General features: G+C 48.0%; 1 protein-coding gene across 3 annotated transcripts in view; it reads left to right on the top strand.

The window, feature by feature from the left end:
* Chchd6 (coiled-coil-helix-coiled-coil-helix domain containing 6) overlaps positions 1-22,154 on the top strand; it is a 242,474-nt gene that overhangs the window by 121,882 nt on the left and 98,438 nt on the right. Inside the window, exons 5-6 of one of the 3 annotated variants that reach the window (XM_010636346.3) lie at positions 2,775-2,840; positions 4,260-4,343. The exons of 1 other annotated variant lie outside the window; for it this stretch is intronic. In XM_010636346.3, coding sequence (XP_010634648.1) covers positions 2,775-2,840; positions 4,260-4,343 — 150 coding nt within the window. The remainder of the gene's footprint in view (positions 1-2,774; positions 2,841-4,259; positions 4,344-22,154) is intronic. One more of the 3 variants, XM_010636347.3, reaches the window with a different exon arrangement.

The following is a 22,154-nucleotide window of genomic DNA, read 5'->3' on the forward strand; positions in this document are numbered from 1 at the left end:
ATTGTTGGGATCATGTACCTTTACATGGCAAGTCTTGATTCTCATTTTTTTCCCCTTACCTCTGCCCTCCCTTCACCCCCTCCTCCCCTCCCCATCTACAAACACTTTATTTTCATCTTTTCATTCTCTCACATTTTTTTCTTTTCCCTTTTTGTTCTTCCCCTACGTATCACACCTTTGTTTTCTAAATAATAATTTACTCCTTTATCTTTTTGAGCAGCTCAAACAAGCATATGTAAAATCCTTCATCAGGTAGAAATTATACTACTGGATGGATAGTTGATAATACATAATTAATGTTAATTTTAAAATATGTGCAGTGGCACTGTGGTTCTGCTTAAGAGAGCAAGGCTCCTTATCTTTAGAACAGTCTCCTGAGGTCTACACAGATAAGATACTCTGAGGCCTCCTGGCAGGAGAGGTGAAAGGTGGAGGTGAGCTAGCTCCTTGGTATCGGAGTGTTGAAGCTTGGTGATGGCCATCTGGGGTTTTATTATATTCTTCTGCCTGTTTTTAAATTTTTACCCAATACAAAGTTTTCAAAATCCTTTGTCATTGTCCCAAAAAATCACTTTCATCTGGAGTGAGTTCATATCTCAGTTGCTGATTTTACTGATAGTCTTTCTAATTGCGTTTCTCTGCATATTTGAGACTTGGTTTTCAGGGCCATTTTGAGTGGAAAGGCTGGTTTTCATCTGTGTTTTGTTTTCCTTTCTGTGTGGCCTTTTTACCCTCTCTGGCTTTTCTTGGCCTGTGGACACCTTCACCCGGGGTGGGCCGGGTTGTACTGTGCTTTCTGAAACCTGTCTTGGTGTGTTCAGGGGGAAGCCATGGAGGCAGAACAGGGTCCGTGGGGCACTAGGCCCACTCATGGTCTGGGGCTGGATCTGTGGCCTCCTGGTTGCCTAGATTTATGCACACAAATCCACTCCCTAGGTGGGGGCCTTCCGGGACTTTGTGTCCGCTTCTTCCTCTGGGAGGGCCCTGCACTCCACACTGCCCACCTGGTCTGGTCCCACTTCTGTGGAGTGTGGTTTCTTCAGACCTCACAGTACAAAGAGAGGTCCTGGCCACCTCTGCCTGCTCCAGGCCCAGGGCCCAGCAGGCCTGTGGCTTCGGCTCCACCTACGGCTTGCATATCTGTTGTGTGTTAAATGCTTTCATCTTGTTTTTGAACGTGTCCGTGTCTTTTGGTCACGTGCTCCTCCCCACCATGGCTCTGTGTTTGGAGCAACTAGATGCATCAAAGTGTGAACTCGCTATGCTGTCTTGACTGGAGGAGGTCCTTGACTGAAATCACTGAAGGTTCCTTCAGCTCCTTTCAAAGACTGCCCTCCACTGCATGATCTTCACGATGCTGATAGTTTGCCTTTGTATTAGACACAACATACTTAATTTAGTTTTTTCCCCAAAAAAGATTTTCTTGGAAATCTCCTTAGACAAAATAGCAACTGCTACCTTATGAGTTATTCTGTCTTTTGGTCTCCCCAGCACGTATCACTCTCTGAAATTGTCTTATTTATCTGCACACACATTTGCCTCTCCCACTGTGATCTAAGCTCCGTGAGAGCAGAGACTTTCGCTCTGATTTCCCTGATGTATCTGTAACCCTTTACAGTGACGCCTGTCACATGGTGGACACTCAATAACATGCTGATAAATTACTGAATCAGGCTCTGCCACCTGCCTGTGGCCCTCAGTCTCAGTGTTGTAGAGAGAGCTCCGTGTCACATGGCCTCTCTTGAGGGCAGGAAGCAGGCATGGGTTATGGAGTAGCTTTGTAGGGTGGCTCTGCTTTGTTCATCACCCATCAGCCCCCTGTCTCTTGAGCACCTGCTCTGGGCCAGGCAGTGACTACTGGCCATGTGCTTCACATTCATTTTCTGCAGCCCTTCTTCCCAGGCTATGTCCTGTCTGTCTGTCATCAGTCACAAGGGTTTTGTTACAAATCTCAATGGAGTGAGGAGGCAGTGGGTTGGTCATCCAGAAGCAGAGGCCATGGGCTGGTTGCCTCACTGGCTCACTTGTGAGGAAAGCCGAGGAGTTCGGCATGGGGAGCAGGTCAGAGTTTCCACTGACAGGGGCTGGCTCACCCCTCTCCAGGAAGCTCACCACACCCTTATCTGTTGCTTGCCTACTCGTGTTCTGGTAGCATGAGTAGAAAGGAGGCCTTGAGGCCCTCAGTGTTTCTGTGTGGCTGAGTGGTCACTGGTCCTAGGAGGTGCTGAGGGGCAGGCATCTTTGCCTGGCACATTAGTTCTGCCTCCCTCTGCTGACACAGCCTGGAAACTATGGGCCGAGTGATTGGGAGCCTCTGTCCAGAAGTATCAGAGGGTGTCAGGTGGATGTTGGGTGGACATGTGGATCAGCCTCCTTGTCCTTCCTGCCCCACTGCTCCTTATGAATCCCACTGGAGAGCCTCATCAGCTTCCTTCTTGTCTGGGACTACTGGCCAGAAATGGCAGGTCCAGAGCCCTGGGAGATGCTTGGTACCAGCTGCTTAATTGTATCCACTGAGCTTCTCTTCAGATGGTAACAGGGATCATTCACAGCTAAGTACTGGGCTGCTGAGACGCCTGCACAGATTAGCCATGCCTGGGATGCAGCAGCCCCAGCATCATGCTTTGAAGATCCTGTGAGAGAGATCTCCATCACTCAGTCCCACTGTTTGTATTTAGCTTTTTGAAGTGTTGGCATTCCAGGAGCTTTCTTGGCATTTTTAGATACTGTGCAGTATCCAGGATGCCAAGTTACTGCATTTTTCTGCTCTACAGGTGAGGGGAAATACCCAACAGAAGGAGAGCAGCTCTCTCAAGTTTGTGATGGCTCCTCAGGTAGAGGTATGCAACCTGGCATCCCACCTGCCCCACTGGCCTGGCATCCCTAGGGCCATGCTCTGAGCTCCCACTACTGACCACCCCACAGGTACTTCCAGAAGGTTTCATGCCAACAGAAGTATCATTGCTAAAGAGTCCCTAGGCTTTCAGAAACATGGGTGCTTCTCTTGTACAGTAATTTTAAGTGATTGAAATCATATGCTGATACTGTAGCACAGTTCAAAAGGAAAAGCTTGGGTTCCATGTTGGCCACAGTTGTTGACAAGCTGTGCCCTTGTGGGTGGCAAGAATGGAGTGCTATCAGGAGCCTCGTGCAGTACTTGTGCACATGCAACCCCAGGAGAGGGCAGAAAGCCGAGTGAACAGTATGATTCCTCTCCACCGGCACCAGGGGCCATCCTCAGGCCCCAGTGCTGCTGTGGCCTCACACAGAGGGCAGAGATGGTGGGACTTGGGGCCTGGTCCTGCAAAGGCCCCAGAGCTGGTGACCTTAGTATCTAGCAAGTGGACACATGGTGCCTGCTGTGCTGTGATGCTGGTGACCTTTGTGGACCTGTCATGCCCCTGCCTGTTGAAATCTCATTTACCCTTGGCTGCGGTGGGGCAGGAAGGGTGCTTTTGCTCCAGTTCCATACATCATGCCCAAGAGGCTGGGTGTGATTTCCTCTGGAGCAAAGGAGATGGCTCAGGGTCCCCCAGCTAGTTGAGGTGGGACTGGTTCAAGCCCTGGTCTGCCCGTGCCAGGTTGCTTACCTGGGTTAGTTCAGCCCTCATGTTAACTGTGAACCAGAGAGTGTCCCCTGCCTTGTGTTCCCTTATCCCCATCAGGGATGAGGAAATAGCACCTCTTACTGTATGATTATGTGCTTTACTGTGTGCATGCACTCTTAGCCTTGCAGCTCAAAGCACGAGACGATGGTATAGACTTCCCAGTGGTGTGGCTCTGGGCAGCAAAGCTCCTCCACCAGGCACTGCCTGCCTTGCTCTGGGTTCAAAGCCAGCTCCTCTCTGAATAGCTGCGAGCTGTCAGACAGTTCCTTAGCCCCTCCATCATGTCTGCCTCTGAGTCTGTAACATGGAATCATAATAATTTCCCTGCCTTTAGAGATGTTGGAGGGAACATAAGAAATAATCTGCGGGAAGCACGTAGAACAGTATTTGGCAGATAGTAAGCGTTCAATAAATGTTAGTGATTATTGTCTACAAAATGGTTCTAATAATTACCCACCTTGAAGGATTGTTGTGAAAATTAAACATAATACATGTGAACAATCTGCCATATCCTAGGTTTTTCGGTTCATTATTGTGACTCTTCTCATTGTGAGTGCTGTTGTGAGCAGAAATGTCATTCGCTGTCTCCCTGCAGCACCCGTTCAGCATCATTGCTGCCGGCTAACTCAGGCTTTGTTCTCTTCCAACTAGGCCAGGGAGCTGGAGAACAGAGAGGCAGAGCTCCGCCGCAGAGACACCTTCTACCAGGAGCAGCTGGGGCACATTGAGAGGAAGGTAGGGCTCCGTGTGGCTGCATGCTGGGGCCCAGGTTCCACTCCAGCATGGAGGGAGCAGGCTGCAGACCCAGGGCCCACTTGCCCGACACCAGTCACCTTGTGGGCCTGCCCTTCTGCATTCCAAAGCCAGCCTTTCAACAAGTTGCATTCACAGAGATAATTGGTTTTTAATTGGTCCGGTTTTTGTTGAATGTGGCTGGCTCTACTGTAGTTCAGTTTTAGGAAAAAAAAATTCCTTTCACCACAGGGCGGTGCTGAGCCCCAGTCTACCTTTTTCACTTTAGTTAAGCTGCACTGGGTAAAAATAATAATAACGTGAAGTCTTGCTATACAAATACATTAAAGTTGTATTATTGATTTTCTCCTGGGAGTCAGGAAGATCAAAGTGCACTCCTGCTACACACTCACTGCTTTTCTAAAGATAAACCTTTGAAATGAATGAGATTTAAAGACACATCATCATGCCTTTTCTTAGATGTCCACAACGACCATTGAAAATTCACCCTGTAATTTGCTTACTTTGGGGGGTTTAATTTGTTGATCATGATAGGTTTTTCCAAAGAAACAGCTTAAAACATGGAAGGGGATGGTTGGGAGGTTAAAAAAAAAATTGTTCTCTTGCCTGAGACAGCATGCCAAGCAACCTGAGCCATCGCATGTTGCAGGCAGATCTTCGTGAATCATTTGTCACGGTTTGGAGCTTTGAAACTGACAGTTTGCTTGAGGGGCTTGATTTCCACAGGGGTTTTCTCCCGTGGCGGGCCACAGTGGTGGCTGGCAGAAATGTGGCTTTCTGGATTTCCAGGCAGTGGAGACAGGCGGGAGGTTACTCTGTGCCCCGTCACCACTGCTGGCCCATCTCTGTGGGGCATGCGGGAGGCGCAGGTCGGATGTGTGTGACCCTGAAACACTCACTGAACCACCCCGCAGTCTCAGGACCTGCCGAGCTTACAGAGTAGCCCTTAACAAGCTGGTGTTTCTCAGGCCAGCCCCATGCACAGGTTTGACTGTAGCTTGTAATGACAAGGATGTGATCTGAGATCCTGGAAAAGGGTAAAAAAAAAAAAAAAAAAATCCAACAGCTCTAATTATCACAGTTGCCCATATGTTCCTAGGCACAGATTTCCTTCTTTACTTTTTTTTTTTCTCCTTTTGGTTGTGTGTGCAATGCTTTGGTCTCCCGCTGTGCTCCTCTTGTGATTCTGTCTCTGGGTTTGGCTGCTAGAAGCATGTGTACATGTGTCTGTTTGGGGTGGAAGGGAAATAGCCTTGTAGTATTTAAAAAATACTAAAATCTAATTTCCTCTAAAATCTATTTTCCCCTTGTCACTCTCATCTCTACTTCAGTTCTCCTTAAATCCAGTCCTCTGCTTTGCTGAAGGAGAGGAAATTCTCCTGGCTGAGCCTTGTTTTTTTAGCCGTTGGTTCCTCTCCACTTCTGGTAAAGGGGAGTCCAGGCTCCTTACATATGCAGATGTGAGCTTTGAAAAAGATGGGAGGTTCTCTTACAGGCTTGTGAACAGTTATTAGATGCTTCCAGAAGGAGGTGCAAAAACATGATCTCCTTTCTGCCTCTTAAACGCAGCATTTTGCTGGTGATAATAAAAAAGAAAAGCACCTCCACATCCCAGGAAATGGAGATTGGTGCAGGAGATAGTGCGGATTACAGGGAAACTGGAGAAAGAGGGAAAAAGCCAAAGAATAATAAGGCTTAATTGTATTAGTTTTTTAAAAAGGTTTTTGATCTTTTCCATGGATAATTTTGTCCCTGTAATAGCTGGGAAGATGGAAAACATGGCATCCAACAATCTTTTTTATTAGCTGTTGCTTTTATACAATTGAGCTTTCATTCGTTGAGTACTCTCAGACCTTGACATTTCCAGCTTCTGTGCACACAGCTCCAGGACCTTCCAATCATCATACTCCTTTCCTTTCTTCCCCCCATTTCCTTTTAAGTTTAGAAACACAATGGAAAGCTATGCAGGGGAAAGTTCCATCAGCTACCGTATCACCCTTGACCACCCGAAGCATCTTAGGGCACGTGCACAGGTGAGGAGGGCAGGTGGGGATGGGTCAGCTGTGGTTTGTCCAGGCTGGCTGGAATGCCACCACCCTTTGCCTATAGGGTGCGGTCCCCCTGCTTATTGTGACAGGTGGCAAGGAGAAATCTTCAGGGAACCTAGAATCTTGTTCAAGGAAGAGGCGACATCTTGACCCTTTTGTACCATTGTTTTTTTCCCAGATGATTATTCTTGGGTGTGGAAAGTATATTTTGTGGGGCTGCTATACCTTATAATCTTTCTGTATAATTGTTCCTCCTGCCCACACTGCAAGGTCTAAGTGAAGTGTTTTCCTCCACCTCACTGTGGAGAGCAGTGAGGTGCTGAAGATGCCAGGCTCCGTGAGGGTCTCATGGTGGCAGAGAGCACACCCTGGACACGCTGTCACAGAGGGAGGGCTGCAGTGTGGTTCAGCCCACGGTGCCTGGGCAACAGAGCCCCAGGGCTCCACACACTGCATCGCCATCCTCTTCTGTCACTGCGCCTCCTCATGTCTCTGTTTTGAGATACTCGTGCTTTCTGTAGGGAGTCAGGCAGTTTAAAGGAAGCAGTGTCTATAAATGTGTGGCAGATGCTGGGTGCCCCTTGAGAGTTGGCCCCATTCCCTCCTGTCCAGCAGTACTGGGGATTGTGTTTTATGTCTGAGTTTTGGAAGAAGGGATTGGTGTGTGTTGTATACATGTGTATGCATGCAAGGTGTATGCTGACCCCATCATCTGCTCCCTGGGATGGAGAAACCTCATCTCTGGGCTGTGTCCGGCTTTTCTCTGATGTCTGCCAGGAGCCTCTCACCACTCGCCCACATCTGGTCAGGCAGGGTGCACAAGAGAGGGGACCGTGTACTGCTCACAGCCTGCTATTCTTACATAGGCGACAGAGAACAAGGCCACACATCTGTAGTTGGGCATGTGGACCATTAAGGTGAAGCCAAGTCATGGTCACTGAGCCTCTTTCCATCTTGCTACACCTCCCGTGGATAAATGGCCTCAGAGCTTTGTTCACTTGTCACTTGGTAACTTCCTAGGAGTGGGATCTACCCACGTTATGCCTGAATCAGCTCTCTTAGGCCAAGGGTAACTCGAGCCTCTTCAGAACCAGTGCCTCTTACTACCTTCTGGCAGGAACCTCTGGGTCACATGGTTCTGAGGTAGACCCTGGTAGCCCATAGAGCTGACTGCTCTGGGTGGCCGAGACCTTACCTTCTGTGGCCAGCCATGGAGTCAAACTGAGTGGTAGGGACAAGTGTCCTTTGAGGCCTGGCAGACCTTACTTGACTTCTTCCACGATAATGGGACAGCTTTGTGACTCTGAGCATACTGTTTGTATACTCCAGTCTCAATTTCCTTATCTTTGAAGTGAGGATTTAAGACTAACCTGCCAACTGTTTTGGGATTAGTGATAATTTGTTTACAGCAACCATCAGAGGATTGGCATAAGCATTCAATTCTCTTTAATGGTATTTCCATCTTCCCTTCTTTAGTAAATGCATAGCCATTCATTCATTCCACGTTGACTTAAGCCTGCCAACTGCTAGGCACAAAGATGGTTCAGACAGTGGTGTTTCCTGCCACATGAGACCTCTCTGCTTTGGAAGAGAAAGGAAATGTGGGGATTAGGGCACCAGAAAAGGAGGTTGCCTGTGTGCTGCCTCTTGTGACCAGAGCACCTGCTACTTCTATAAAAGACCTCATCTCAGTCTTTCCAAACTTGGCAGCCACACACTGGAGAAGGGATTTCTCAGGGATAGCTCTAAAGACTGAATCTGGGAGAAAGCGAGAAACTTGAAAATGTGTGTGTTCTTCCTGAATCACATCTTTTCCCCAGAACGTAAGCCCCCAACACTGCCCCTCTCAGGTGTGCTTAAGAGGGAGGAGTCTGGCTGCAAGCTGTCGGTGACTCCCACAAATGTACTGTTGGGCAAAGGAGCAGACTTGGAAGAGCTCCTGTGGACAGTGGAACAGATCTTTGGTGCTAGAGACTGGATAATGGTAACCTGGGGAGAAGTGACAGGAAGGGGCCAGTTCTAGTGGGTGACAGTTATGGGTGTGCTCGGTTAGTGAAGATTCACTCAGGGCTGTACACTGGCCTGCCAGCCAGTGTTAAACTCCATAAGCTGTGTAGTGCAGCCGAGGGGACAGGCCTGTAGGTCCACCCTCTGTGCCTCTTTGCACCCTCCTTGGTGTGCTCTGGGACTCTGCATGGGCCTTTCCCCCAAAGCTGCAGGCTCTGAAGCACTGGTTCCAGCCACTACTCACTCTTTCCTCCTCACTGTAACTGGAAGGCAGTAAGCCGGGAAAGGTGAAGGATCTTACCCAAAGACATGCAGCCAGAATAGTGTACTCTCTCCCCTGGGGCCTCATCTCCTGTGTGTTCCTGTAATTCTGAGTGTCCCAGCTTCCCACAGGTGCAATTCTGTAAGTCTCGCCCTGGAAGAGTTGCTAGGACACTGTGTCAGGTACTATGTATGGGGCCAGGGTGTGGAGCTACACCTCACTTGGCCTGCCTCTCCTGGCATCAGCAGAATCGCTGCCCTCCTTCCCATCCTCCCCTGGGGTTGGCACTCTGTCAGGGATCTAGCGAACACCATGCTGACTTGTGCTTAGTAGCATCTGTGGCGGTCTGTGAGCACAGAGTCCTTGCTAGGCTGACTCAGGGCGATGATTCATCACCAAGGGATAGAGTGTCTGGCATGGAGTAGGTGCTCAGTAAATGTTTGCAGGAGTAAGCAGAGGAAAGTGTGCGGCTGGAAGCAGGAAACAGTGATGTGGTAGGTTCTGGAGGGGAGGAGGGAGGCTTGCCAAGGAGACTTATTGGCGGAGCTATGTGTGGAGAATGAGCAGGATGCCCAGGGCAGCCTGAGGGGCAGGATGTGGGAAGCTGGGGCTCCTGGATGGAGCTCCTCCTTGGCTTGGTTCTCCTGTGAAGGGTAGCAGTGGGTGGTGTGAGCTGGGTGGGCCTGGCCAACTGGCTGACAAGCCTGGCCTTCATTGAGGATGACATTAGGAGTTCTAGAAGTGCTGAAATCTGGGGAATGATTTGCTCTTAAATGCCCAGGAGAATAATGGTGCCATTAAAAGAAAGAAGATTTCACATGAACCAGGACACTTGGGGAAGATGGTGAACTTTGGAGGCCAAGATGACCAGCACATGACGGAGACTTGTCAGGAAGTTCCATGTCCCATAAGATGACAGACACTTGGAGTTTCTGAGCCTATGCTATGTGCCAGGCCCCTTCATGTAAGTTATCACTAATTCTTTCAGCAACCTACAAGGTAGATTATGCTACACATGTTTCACAAATGAAAAACCTCAGAATCAGGCTGCCAGGAGCCATGCAGTTGATAGATAAAGTCTGATCTGTGGAGCTCCCAAGCCCGCTCCTTCCTGTATGCTGTGCTGCCTCCCCAGATCATTCAGGAGGAGGAGCTGCACAAAGAGTGTGATCGGTAATGCCAGATGCTGCTGGCTGAACAGAGACTGCAGAACTAGAGCAGGCCTCTTCCATGGGTGTGGAAGGAGACGGGAGTTCTACCCAGGGAGCCTTTTCAGGGGCACAGTGGAGACCAGAGCTGGCCTCATAGGGTTGGGGTCAGCAGGGAATGCAAGGACTTGGTGGAAACAAATGTGGGCCATTTTTCCAAGAAGCTTCATCAAAGAAAGCACATTGACAGTTTAAGGGGAGTGACACAGCATATTCATGGACGGAGGAGAATTCTTACTCTTCCTTGGAGGGGGAGGTCGGCGGAAGACTTGTCCAAAAGTAGAGGAGGGGATGCCGTGAAGGGCCGCCACTACCTGGAGCAGCTGCTCAGAGGAATCCTCCTCTGACCTGTGAGGTAGAGACTTCCAGGCTCAAAGTGAGTAAACTGTATGTCTTATGCAAGAACAGTCAACCGCCAGCCACTCAGACATGGCCCGTGGACACTTCCGCTGCATGGGCGAGGCTCAGAGCTGACACTAACCATTTGGAGCCTGGTCTACCGTTGAGGAAGAAGGCTAAGCGCGGCAAGGATTCCCATTGTGAGCTGCCTGTGCCTGTGGAGAGAAGTTTCCAGAGTGTGGGAAGGCAGAGGAGGCAGTGGGTACCAGTGACCTGCAAACAGTACAGAGAGAAATCTGCCACAGGGAAGGAGCCTGCCTCCTGATCGTTGTTTACCTGCTGAGCTGACTGGCCTGAGACACAAGGGCTTTTGAAAACCTTTAAATCCAGAAGTTATTTACCGGGTTGGGTTAAGAAGGACACATGCCTACTAGCTGTTCTGTAAGAGGCTCTATTTGCTAATGGTACCACTATAAAATTACTTTGTGTGTTCCCTTCATGTAATAAAAGTGAGAAATGAAATGATTTATTACTTAGAGATGTACGACTGCCTCTGTCTACCTGTTCTGTGGACCCAAGTTCTCTGATACCGGTAATCAGAGAGAGGGAGCTATGAAGAAACTGAGAATCACTGACCAAAGCCACTTCTCTTCATATGTAAGAAGTGGCTCCGAGGCAGGTAAGGATTGAGACCTGCTTGGTAGAGTGGTGAGCATTGGGTTTTCAGACCTAGGGGCACCCTGGTTTGCATTATGGCTTTACTCCTGACTGGCTTCTCGGATGATGGAGTTGCTTCAAGCCATTGAGCCTTGGGGTCTGCAACTTCACAAGGAAGACATCTGCAATTACATTATCACCGCCTAAGAAAGGAAGAAGTCTGGAGCCTAGTCTTTTGTAGTATATCCTGTGTAAATGGTAGCTGCCCTTACTGCTGTCAGCCTTCATAACAGTGTGATCATTATTGTTCTGACTGTCGGTGGAGGTCACACAACTATGTGGTCATGTCGCGAGAACTCTAAGTTCCTCACCTCTCTATCCGGTAACCCTAAAGTTTTTCCACTGCAGTGAGAGGAGAGTGGTTTAAGATTGCAGGCTCTGGAGTTAGAAGCTTGGCTTTCCACCTTTAAATATCAACCATCACGACATTAACCAAATATCTAGGCCTTTCTGGACTTCATTTCCTTCATCTGTACAAAGGATCCACTTCTTTGGATAATTATGAGAGGAATCGAAGTAGCTTACACTGTGTATCTAACTAAGACTGTCCTAGCACTCAGTAAACACACTCAAAAGATCACCACCCCACTCTTACCTCACCACCTTCTCCAACCCTACCTTCTCCACCATCTACGTTAAACCTCCACTTCCTCCACCTATACCACCCCTTCCACCACCACCACCACCACCACCATTTTCCTCACCACTGCTCCCTCCCGAAAAGTCGCTGCCAGTGCTGTCGCTTCCACTACCACTGTACCACCCCACCTTCCTTGCATCTTTGTATTGCTTGTGGTGTTTGCTAAAGATCTGTTTCCTAACCTCACTGTCTCACCTCATATCTGCAGAAATCATCTCCTTTCTGTCACGGTGACTGCAGAGGTTGGGGGCAGAAACCCCAATGTCTTACATCTTTGGGAGGCTGGCTTTCCTGGGCCTTTGTCAGCAGCCAGGCTTCTCTGGGATAGAAATCTGAGCCAGAGACCCCTTGACCTGGCTGCACATACCTCCTCTTTGTGTCAGTTAGGGTTTGTGATGAGAGTGGGAGAGATTTAGCACAAATAAAAACAAGGACGCTCAGAAAAGTTAAGAAACTGCCTGAGGTTTTGAAGCTTATTAAACCCCAGGTCCAAGGGTTAATCAGGTTTTTCAGACCAGCTTCTGTAAAATGGGTATAGTAGCAGTTCTGATCTCCTAGAGTGGCTTTGAATATTAAATGAATTAATACAATGTTTCTAACAAATCATACTTCTTTGTCTCCAAGCTTGTTTTCTTGGCACCTAGTAGCTGATATTTTTTTAGTGTGCCCCATGTGCAAAGCCCTGGTCAAGCAACTCTAGCTGGCTTCAGGGAACTATGAAGGTACTGCATAATGAACTCCAAGCTGGGTGAAAATTTGCTTCATTCCTTGTTGCAAAAGTGGCCCAAGTATTGTGTGCATCACTAATTTGTTACTGCTCCAAACAAGCCTATAAGGCAGGACCATCTTCCCTGTTTTACAGATAAGGAAACTGCCTTGTAGAGATGCGGCAATTGTCACCTGAGTGACATGGGAGGACAGGAATTTAGTCCGGATTTGCTTCCCATAGTCCCTGGCAAGCTAGATTCAGGGGATTGGCTACTCCCCAGTGCACCACACGGGGCCGGAGGGCTATTTGACTCCCTGCTGGAATGGACTACAGTGGGACTTCCTGTTAGTAGAGTACATCAGCACATAAACTTCTCCCTACCCCCCAGACTGAATGGTTTTGCCACTTTGCTCTATCCCTTTTATTTTGTTCTTTGCTTCAGTACTTCAGAGTGGGTCACATCCCAGTGACCATGACACGTTCCCTCCATACTTCAATATGCGTCTGTAAAATGCGTGGATATTTTCCTACATAACTATAGTAACATTAGCTTACTTCAGAGATTTGACATTAATTCCTCTGATTTCCTCAGAAATATCTTTTCCCACAATTTGGGAGGTTTTGTTTGTTTTGGGCATAAGCCAGGGTCCATAGAGTTACCAAGTCGCAGTTGGTTCTTTGGCATTAAATCTCTGGGACAGGTGTTTTTCATGCCAGTGACTTGTTCCCAAAACTCCTTATTCCATTTTTCTCTTCTTTGGTTGTGTCAAACCTGGTCCGGGGAAGTAACAGGAAATGCTAAATGCTGCAGGGAAAGCTAGATAGATACCTTGTTAGGAGAGGGGAGATTGTCATGCAAGGCCAAGGGCTAATCTCACAGTTAAGTTGAGGTTCACTGCTGCTGATTTATGTGATTCCCTCCATTATTGTTGCTAGGGTCCTTTTAAGCCCAGGCTCAATCAGTATCTCCTCTTGAAGTGGTTTCTGCGCCATTCCTGGCAGCAGCTGCATTAATATGCTGCACTTCCTGCTCCAGGGTTATTGTGTGTTGGTTTTTCCCCCCAGCACATTAAGTCTCCTAAATAGGTACTTATGGGTTGAAGAGCCAGAAGTGCCTGTCCGTCATGTGTGCTGGTTACACCTATCCCTGCTGGAGAAGACTCAGTTAAACAAATTTTAATTAAATAGCTACTCCAAGGCCTTTTCCTTTTTTCCTTTCTCAGCTCCTCCCTTGCACCTTGGTCAGCTCTGCTTGACCAAGGGACGCCCCCCCCCCTTTTACTCTCTTGGCTTGCAGTCATGGGATGCTGAGAAAGGCATTAGCATTTGGCCTTTGTGGGGGCTGATTATTAAAAAGGGTGTTCCTGTCACCCCTCCTCCGCTGTGACCATTGAGCTAATGTTCCCTGTGCTGCTTTTGTCCTCCCTCCACAATGGCAGCTCATTACTAATCTCTCACTTGAACGGAAACTGTGACCGCTCCACTGATGCCCTTTTTCTTGGACCTTCCATCTATGACCAGGCCTCCACTTATAGAAGAAGAGCTTCCTCTAGAGGTTATCAGTGGCTTTCTGTGCAGTAGGACAGAGCTGAGATTCCTCTGGCTTTACCTGCATGCCCTCCAGCAACATGCACTGTTGGCATCGAGGTCACACAGAAAGCACTGCCTACCCGGAAGCCTCTCCTGACCACTCCCCACTGCCTCCTCTGGCAGGGGTGCCAGGGATTAATCCTAACCTAATTTTCATTTCTGCCCCCAGTGTCCCACTCAATACCTGGTAGGCAGCTGGCAATTTAGGCAGCTCTAAGCTGGCAGCTTGAGCAGCCAGTGACAGCGGCTAGGTTTGGGTGGGTGGGCATAAATGGAGGCTCTCCTTAGAGTTTAACTGAGTACTCATGGCGCCAGCCTGGGAGCCCAGCCTCCTGACCCTGAAAGACTCTACTTTGGTGCTTGGTGTCATGGGATTTACCCAGCTGTCTGTCTGGAGCTTATCCAGCCACGAGGCAGCATTGCTTCTTTTCTTGTTTTAATTGCTTGTACTTATTTCTTAATAATATATGTTAACAGAAGGGGGGAAACAAAAATGCAGATAAACCAAAGAATAAAATGAAATTGTCCAAATCAGCTCCACTTAGGGAAGTGACCATTGTTCCCCTTAGTATACCCCTGCCCAGACCTGCATGTTCCATGAAAACATTTGTAATGTTACAATATTTGCAGTAATGGGTTTGTAACCAGGAATGCCATTTAGCATCCTTTTAAAAACTCAGTCTACAGTGAAACTTCTTTCTGTATCAGGTCTTCCTGGACTGAATTAGCCATGCACTGCTCCTTGTTAGGGATGTGCTGTCAGGCTCCAGTCACTCACCATTACACCACATTGCTTTAGGTTTTTCCTATTGGGAAAAATATGCCATGTTGGCCATCGTTATAGCTGCCTGAACTTGTTTTCTTAGAAGATTGTCCTTACACTTACAATGACTGGGCCACAGTAATTGCAATGTAGTGGGGGCCGTAGCGGCTCCCATTCAGCACACCACTGGGATATGATGGTGTTGATCTTCCCTGATTCTCCATGTTGAGTAATTTCCTGTTCACTTCTTAAATTAATTACCACTATAAAGCATGTTTGCAAATAGTTAAAACACTGGGAAGGCATTCCAAGTGTGGCTCTGTATCACAGACTTACCGTAGGGTCCTTCCAGACCTGCCTCTTGGTCTTGCCTTGCTGGAGTAGTTCAGGTGTAGACTGTTGGTACGGGTGAGGGTGTGGCCTATCATGCCACGTATTTTTATGACTTGTACATCACAATACATTTTGGCAAACTCTGCACATCATGCCTCTTTGAATGTTAGTTTACTTTGTTCCTTTCACCTTACTTACTTGGACCTTTTTCTGTTGATAAAGCATTTAAAATTATTCTGTCTTTCAAAAATAATTTCAATAAGTACACCAAATTTCTCCTCAAAAGTATATACCATAGAAAGGCTTTTGGAGTTCCTTAGCCTACGTCTGTACCATCACAGCATGTTTTCAAGTTCCTGAACTGAGATACTACTGTATGTATGTATGTATGTATGTACGTACATATATATATATATATATATATATGTACGTACGAGTGTGTATATGTATATATTATGTGCCTACAAATGTGTGTACGTACATATGTATGTATGTATTGAGATGAGGTCTTTCCGTATTGCCAGCCTGGTTCAACTCCTGACCTCCAGCCACCCCTTTCATCTCCTGAGTGTTTTGGGCATTTAGCTTTTTAAATTTTGTATATATTTTATGATAAGCTTAAAAACTCCCTCTTCTCCATTTTCATTCTGTTTTATCAATTTGGTGGGCAAAAAATGGTATTTTGAATGTGTACTTATGTATTACTAAATGATCACAATACTGCTTCTGAAATCCTGTTTATCCCAGTTATTGTCAGACTCTCCCACGTGAAGGAGTGCTTACCCAATACAGGCTGTTTTCTGTTCTTTCCCGAGCTGGTGATGGTTTTGCCATGGACTAGAAGAAGCCCGCAGATTGGGTGGGCTCAGGGTCTAAATCTACACTTGGATCAGACTCCTTGCCTCAGCAACTGCTGACCGGCCTTAGGTGAGGTGGGTAATTTTTCTGAACCCAGACCTCTTGTTTCTAGAGCTTAATAAAGAGAACCTTGTTGGATTGTTGCTGAGGATAAATGAGATGCTATGGGCCAGGCCTGCCTTACTGGGATGTATATAGATATTCAATAGTCTTCCTTCCTCTTCCTCCTAATGCAGTCCATCCTATCACTGGGCAGGTCTGTTGGCCCTTTGCATTGAGTTAAGCTGGCCCGCCCGTATGGAGAGTGACCATCGGCTCTGCTTGCACTCTGCAGTTACAGCTGTTGTCACAGAGCCACGTGCAGCACACTTACTGCCTTGACTGGATGTACATGGCCTGTCAGACAGCCAAAGAATCTTCCTTCCCTCTTCCCTAAACCCATATCCCAGTTCTCCTGGACATTCCTCCTGAGAAGCAATCTAGTAATTTTCTTTGTGTTTTGATTTGTTAATTTGAAGGAGCTGGGTGGGTTCGTGCTATTGTCCTCCTGATCAAGAACCGTCCCCCAGCGGTGCCCACCAGTCTTCTTACTGTGTGTCTGGCAGCTCTGTGGTTTTTATGGCTGGCTCCTGGGGGCCTCTAAGTGTCCTGCTCAGAAGCTACCTCTCCCTGTCCTGGGTGTGGCTTGTGTTTCAGGGCCCAGGCAGGGGCCTTGGCTGTGTCCCTAGCAGTTTGCGTCTTGTTGAGATGATGGGAAGGGGGTTTGGCTTGACCCTGCCTCTCAGCCGGGGCTTGGGAGGCTCTGGGGTGCCCTTCTGCAGGCCCAAACCGTATATTTCTATCAGGGGTCCATGTCTGGCTCACAAATCTGAAGCTTGCAAAAATCTGTCTTCTTTCCTTTTGCTAAATTAGACATGGTCTTGTCTTGGGCATCTTCCCATTTTCTCTGAATCCTCCTGAGTGCCCACAGCAAGCCAGTTTCTTCTGTGAGTGAATTTTGAGCAGAGACGTGAGTCATCTGGATTGGGAGATTTGAATTCGTTTAGTGTGAGTAGATGTTCTCTCACAATTTCTTCCCCACCTTGCGTTTCAATTCCCTCCTATCAGTGTTTGATTCACCCTTTTCAGTCTGAAGATTGTTCTCCTTGATAGCAAATGGGAGTTTAGCAGTTCTTTCTCTCCATCTCCTGTTAACTGGACACCTTTCACCCCAATATGGGCCTGTTCCTTCTTGTTCCTATCGCTCCTAATCCAATTTTAAAAGTGTTTTCTTTTGAGTCCTTAACATTTCCAAGGAGCTCAGCTCGTCTGGGCCTCAGCTCTCTGACCCTGTTCTCACTGGCCTGGGCCACTCTTCAGTGAGCCTTTCCTGCCCTGTCACAGTGGGCAGTCCTGCAAACGCTCATCTGTAGCCACATGGAGATGCTTTGTCAGGGATCTTCAGGGACCTTGCACCTAGAGGCAATGGCAGCGGTTGCCTCTGTCTTCTTCAAGTTACAGATCTCCTTCTCAGGGAGGACCTGACGTCCTAATCCAGGTCGAGGCCCAGGAACCAGCCTGTGATGGAGCACGCACAGTAATGCTAACATGTTGGTTCCCAGGCCCCGCTGAGAAGTACTGTTGAGGGTCCTGGAATCTGTCCTCTAGGTGCTCCCCAGCTTAGACTCAGAAGCACTGAGTCCCATTCTTGCTTTCTCCTTGGCCTCAGGCTTCTTTGGTGGACTAGGTTCTTGTCCCTCTCTCTCTGGAACCCAGGGGCCAGATGAGATTCTTCAGATAGGTGGCAGTGGGGGACACTGGCTCTCCTTGGGCTGGGACTGGCCAGCGGCAAGGGTGCAGCTCACTTCCCAATTTCTCTTCTCCATTAGTCTCTTCAGTCTCAGACAAGATGCATTTTAGCATCAGAGCCTCAAGACAAGTATGTGTGGTTTTTGACAGGCTGCTGTTTCTCTGCCTCCCAGCCAGGACTGGGGAAACCCTTCCTCCCAAGTGGCTGTTACTGCTGGTTCCCTGGGCACAGCTGTCAAAATGTCCATGTCACCTGGATGCATTTGTGCGTTCACAGTAGCCATTTTCCTTCACATTGGACATCATGGCTGCAGAGCACATAGGTACCCCAAGACTAAACAGAAGCCCCAAGTTGGTGCTTGGTTCTTCCTGTCCCACCTGCAGGAGGCCTGGGAATCACTCCAGTGCCATAAGCGCCAGGTCCGCTGCTTTCCCAGCTTTCTCCCCACTTGGCGTCATGGTCTATTCTTCGAAGTCCATTATTCAGTGCATGCTTCACTGGTGTCTCCAGCCGTGCTGGCACAGCAGGAGCTGAGCAAGGAAGACTTCATTGTCTGAGATCAGAAACATCCAGGTGTGTTCAGTGTCCCGTGCTGCCCTGTGGCCACTCACTCAGAATGCCAGGTGGCAGTTCAGCTAGGCTGAGTTCAGGTTGGTCAACCAAGGCTGGGGCCAGCTGGAGTCCAACCATAAGATCTTCTGGTTGTCCGTGCTGCTTCTGTGGTTTCTATAGGCCTGGCTGAGCAGCCTCACCAGATGCATAGGACAGCTCTCCCAGAGGCCTGTGTGGTGTTGATAGTCTCTCCCACCAGTATGCGGCGACCTGCTGTGGCTCCTGCTTGTCCACTGTCTATCACCAGCACTTCACCAGTACCTGCTGGCTGGTTACACACATAGCTTGCTGCAGGTGCGGGCATTCATGTCCTGTGCTGGGAACATGGGGCCTTAGAGGGCCCTTGTGCCTTGCTTGGTGAGTGCAGAAGTAGGATTTAAATCTAAGACAGCTCATTTCAAAATCTTCATTCTTGCCTCCACTGTTGAGGCTGTGATTTGTTTATTTTTTCTTAAAGGGCAGGAAGATAAGGCTTCAGAAATGGTGTTGGCCCCCAGCAGAGTCAGACAGACCTCTTTCTTTATTCTCAGTCCCTGGTCAGATCTCATGTCCCTCTGGATAGTCTGCTCCTGGGTCACTTGTGACATTCTCCCCTAGGAGCTCATGGCTCCTCAGCACTGACCTCTCAAGCCAGCCTGTGGAAGTAGCTCTTCTGTTTACACTGCCACATGTTGTAAGTGTTCAAAGTGTTTGCCTCCTGCTTTATTCCTGCTGTCAGTTTCAGGTAAAGTATTCACAGTAGAGTAGAGCCTGAAAGAAGCCCTAGCACAAGGGTGAAGTCACTGTGTTAGGAGAGGATTGTCATGGAAGAAGGGTCAGCAGCACATGCCAGGGTGTGGTCAGCGGGCCAGAGTCAGGGACAGAGGCAGCTGAGGCTGCTGGCAATGCAGGCAGGGGTTGCAATTGTTCCACAAACCATCACCTCCCCTGGAAACCTGCGGAGAATGGCTCCTTTCTCCCTCAGCATCAGAAAGCTCCAGGTCTGCTGGCTGTGTCCTCTCCCTACCCCTCTCTGCAGACTCTTCCCACACTTCCTAAATATTTAAAAACTTCCCCTTCTTTCTTCCTCTACTGCCCCGTCTAATGACCTCCTGGCTTTCAGTCCTGGCCCCAGTGAATCTGGATTTCTCTTTGCCACAAGATAACCCTGCCAGGCTCCTGCCTGAAAGGCTGTCCCATCTTTATGGCCTGTCCTTCCCAGCCCTGGGCTGGCAGCCTTATATGGCTGTCTCCTCGAAGCTCCCCAGCCCCACCTCCCATTTTCGTACCACAGCACTGAGCTGCTGCTAATTTGGGGTACATCTAGTGCCTCTTCAAGTCTCTCTGCTCCTACAAGGGCCTCGCCCAGTATCTTTCCCTGACACTGGCCCTGGTCAGGTTCTCCATCATCTCTCTGGTTCCTCCTGGTGATGTTGAATCTCTTAGCCCTAGGGTTGGCTGCCCTGTCCTCTCCTTGATCTGCCTCTCTTGCTAATATGAACTCTCCAAGCCATACCCCCAGCTCTTCCTTTGTTTCATTTTGAGACAAGGTCTCACTAAGCTGCCCAGGTTGGGTTTGAACTTGAAATCCTCCTGCTGTTGCCTCATAAGTAGCTAAGATTGCAGAGTGTGCCATCAGGCCTAGGTCATGCTATTTTAAAGAAATTAAAATCAGTTGCGAGGGGTTTCAGTGTTGTCAGAATCCTGCAAACCCAGCTTTAGACTCAAGCCCAGGGAGGTTAGGTTATTTACCCAAATTCCACATAGTATGAGAGGACTTCCAAACAACAGTATACTATATTCTGTTTTCATTTGCGATCATTTGGAACATAGAAATTCATATACTGTCACAGAATTCTCCCTAAGGAATATCACTGTGAAAACCTGTAGGCGCCTGTGATTTCTGCTGTTCTCCCAGGAGGAATATAGGTCATTTCATTGTCTCTTGTTAAAATGGTCAGACTTGGCAAGGAGTTTTGATTTTCTAATGGCATCTAATGAGAACACCAGCTTTTGGCAAAATAGATAGAATATATTGTAGAATCTGCTAATTCGCTGGTGGTTGTTGGGTATTAGCCAGTGACTTTGCCTGGCCTAGAATAATGGCTGATATTTATTGCATACTTACTCCGTGCCAGACACTGTGCTAAGCATTTTGTAAGCATTGGCTCATAGAGCCCGCTACTTTGTAAATACTCAAGAAATGTTTGCTGTGTGAATCAGTGAGCGAATGAGCTCACAGCCCAAGCCTGCTTTCCGACCCAGTGTCCCCACCCAGTACCCAGACGTGTGAGGGGAGGAGGGTGCTTGGAAGGAGGCCTGCTGAGTTCAAATGATAAAAAAGCCTCAGTGAGGTATCTGGGAGAGAGCTGGTGTGAAGGTTGTTTGAGTCTGGTGAGAAGAAAGCGAGCTCAATTGCCAGAGCTCCAGGGATGTTTGCCTGTATGTGAGAACTGGGTATGAGGTAACAGAGCGGCCTGCCAGAACTGTGACAGTGTTGTGCTGTCATTTGTGGTGTTTGTATTTCGTGACATTTTAAAAAGGGTGGTGAAGTAAAATTGTTAACATTTCGTGTTTTGTCGGCAGTATTTTATTAAAAAGATCTCACCTCCCCCATGTACACATGATCTTAACAATTTAAGCAGCGCGTGGAATGTGGCTTTATCGCATCCTCTGACCACTGGTCCCGGGTGGGTGGGGCTGCCCGTGTGGGGAGGGGTTCACCCCACAGAAATGCATTTCACAGCAGACTCTAATAGGGTGCATTTATTTCATTGAGATACACAGATCTTCCCCCCGCCCTTGGAGACTGTCAAATATGTAAATGATTGAATGAAGAATAAGAATTATGAGGAAAGTCTGAAAAAAACCTGCATCAGTAAAATTTGAAGAGGGATCGCAGCCAGATGACTCAACAGACTGAGGAATGTGAGCGGAATGGAGGAACAGGGTTTAAGTGGAATCTGAGAGGCATCCAGAGGACTTTTGATAGGAGAAACATCCAGATTATGAAGACTTTTAAGTTGCTGGGCTATGAATTATCAACTGATAACTGAGATTCTGTGGCCAAAATGTGCCTCTGCTAAAATAAGAGGAAAAAGATGGAAGTGTGTGAATATGCTTATTTTTCAAAAAAGCAATGCAGAAAGGGTAAACCAAGAACTAATGAAATTTTTACCCACAGAGATGAAATTGGATGGGGATAGGAGGACACTTCTCTGAGTAGACTTTTTTATGTAGTTTCACTTTTGAGCCATGTTGATGTTTTATTTATTAAAAATGAAGTCAACAAAGATTAAGTCACATGAATGCAAACAAACAACTGAACTTAAGTGTGTATCACGTGGATACCATAACCATATAGAAGGACAAAATTCAGTTAGGTGGGCACCTGGTCCCGGCAGGATGGCTAGACTCATCTCTGTTTTTTCCCACTGAGTATAGCCACAAGCCCTGGAGATGTAGATAGGCACCTAGAGGAGGGCCCTTCTGGGTGGGAGAAGGAAGGCAGACTGGCTAGAGACCAAAGGACAGACTGCAGGAACAGCACTGCAGTGTAGGTGTGGCATGACCGCGGCCCATGCCCTCATTCTAGTGACAGGTGTGACACAGGTATACCTATCCTCCAGCAATTGAAAGGGAGTCCTGCTGACAGAAGTACAAGGGCCAGGCAGCACTAGCAAAGGGGAACAAATAGGAACCAGGAAAAGCACTCTGTTTCCACAGATCAGAGACTCACTTCTTTATCTAGAGACTTAAGGCAGCCAGAGAAAGCACTGGCCTGGAACTGCGACCAGAAAGAGAATTCTTTCTTACCTAGAGGCACCAGCAGGGGACATCCTCCCACAGTAAGTTGCCCAGAAACCTCCCCCCACCTCACTCCCCGCAAACAAACACACACACACACACACACACACACACACACACACACACACACAC

This window comes from Fukomys damarensis, unplaced genomic scaffold (assembly GCF_012274545.1).
Source record: "Fukomys damarensis isolate Sample0158 unplaced genomic scaffold, DMR_v1.0_HiC HiC_scaffold_37, whole genome shotgun sequence".
NCBI classification, from domain to species: Eukaryota; Metazoa; Chordata; class Mammalia; order Rodentia; family Bathyergidae; genus Fukomys; species Fukomys damarensis.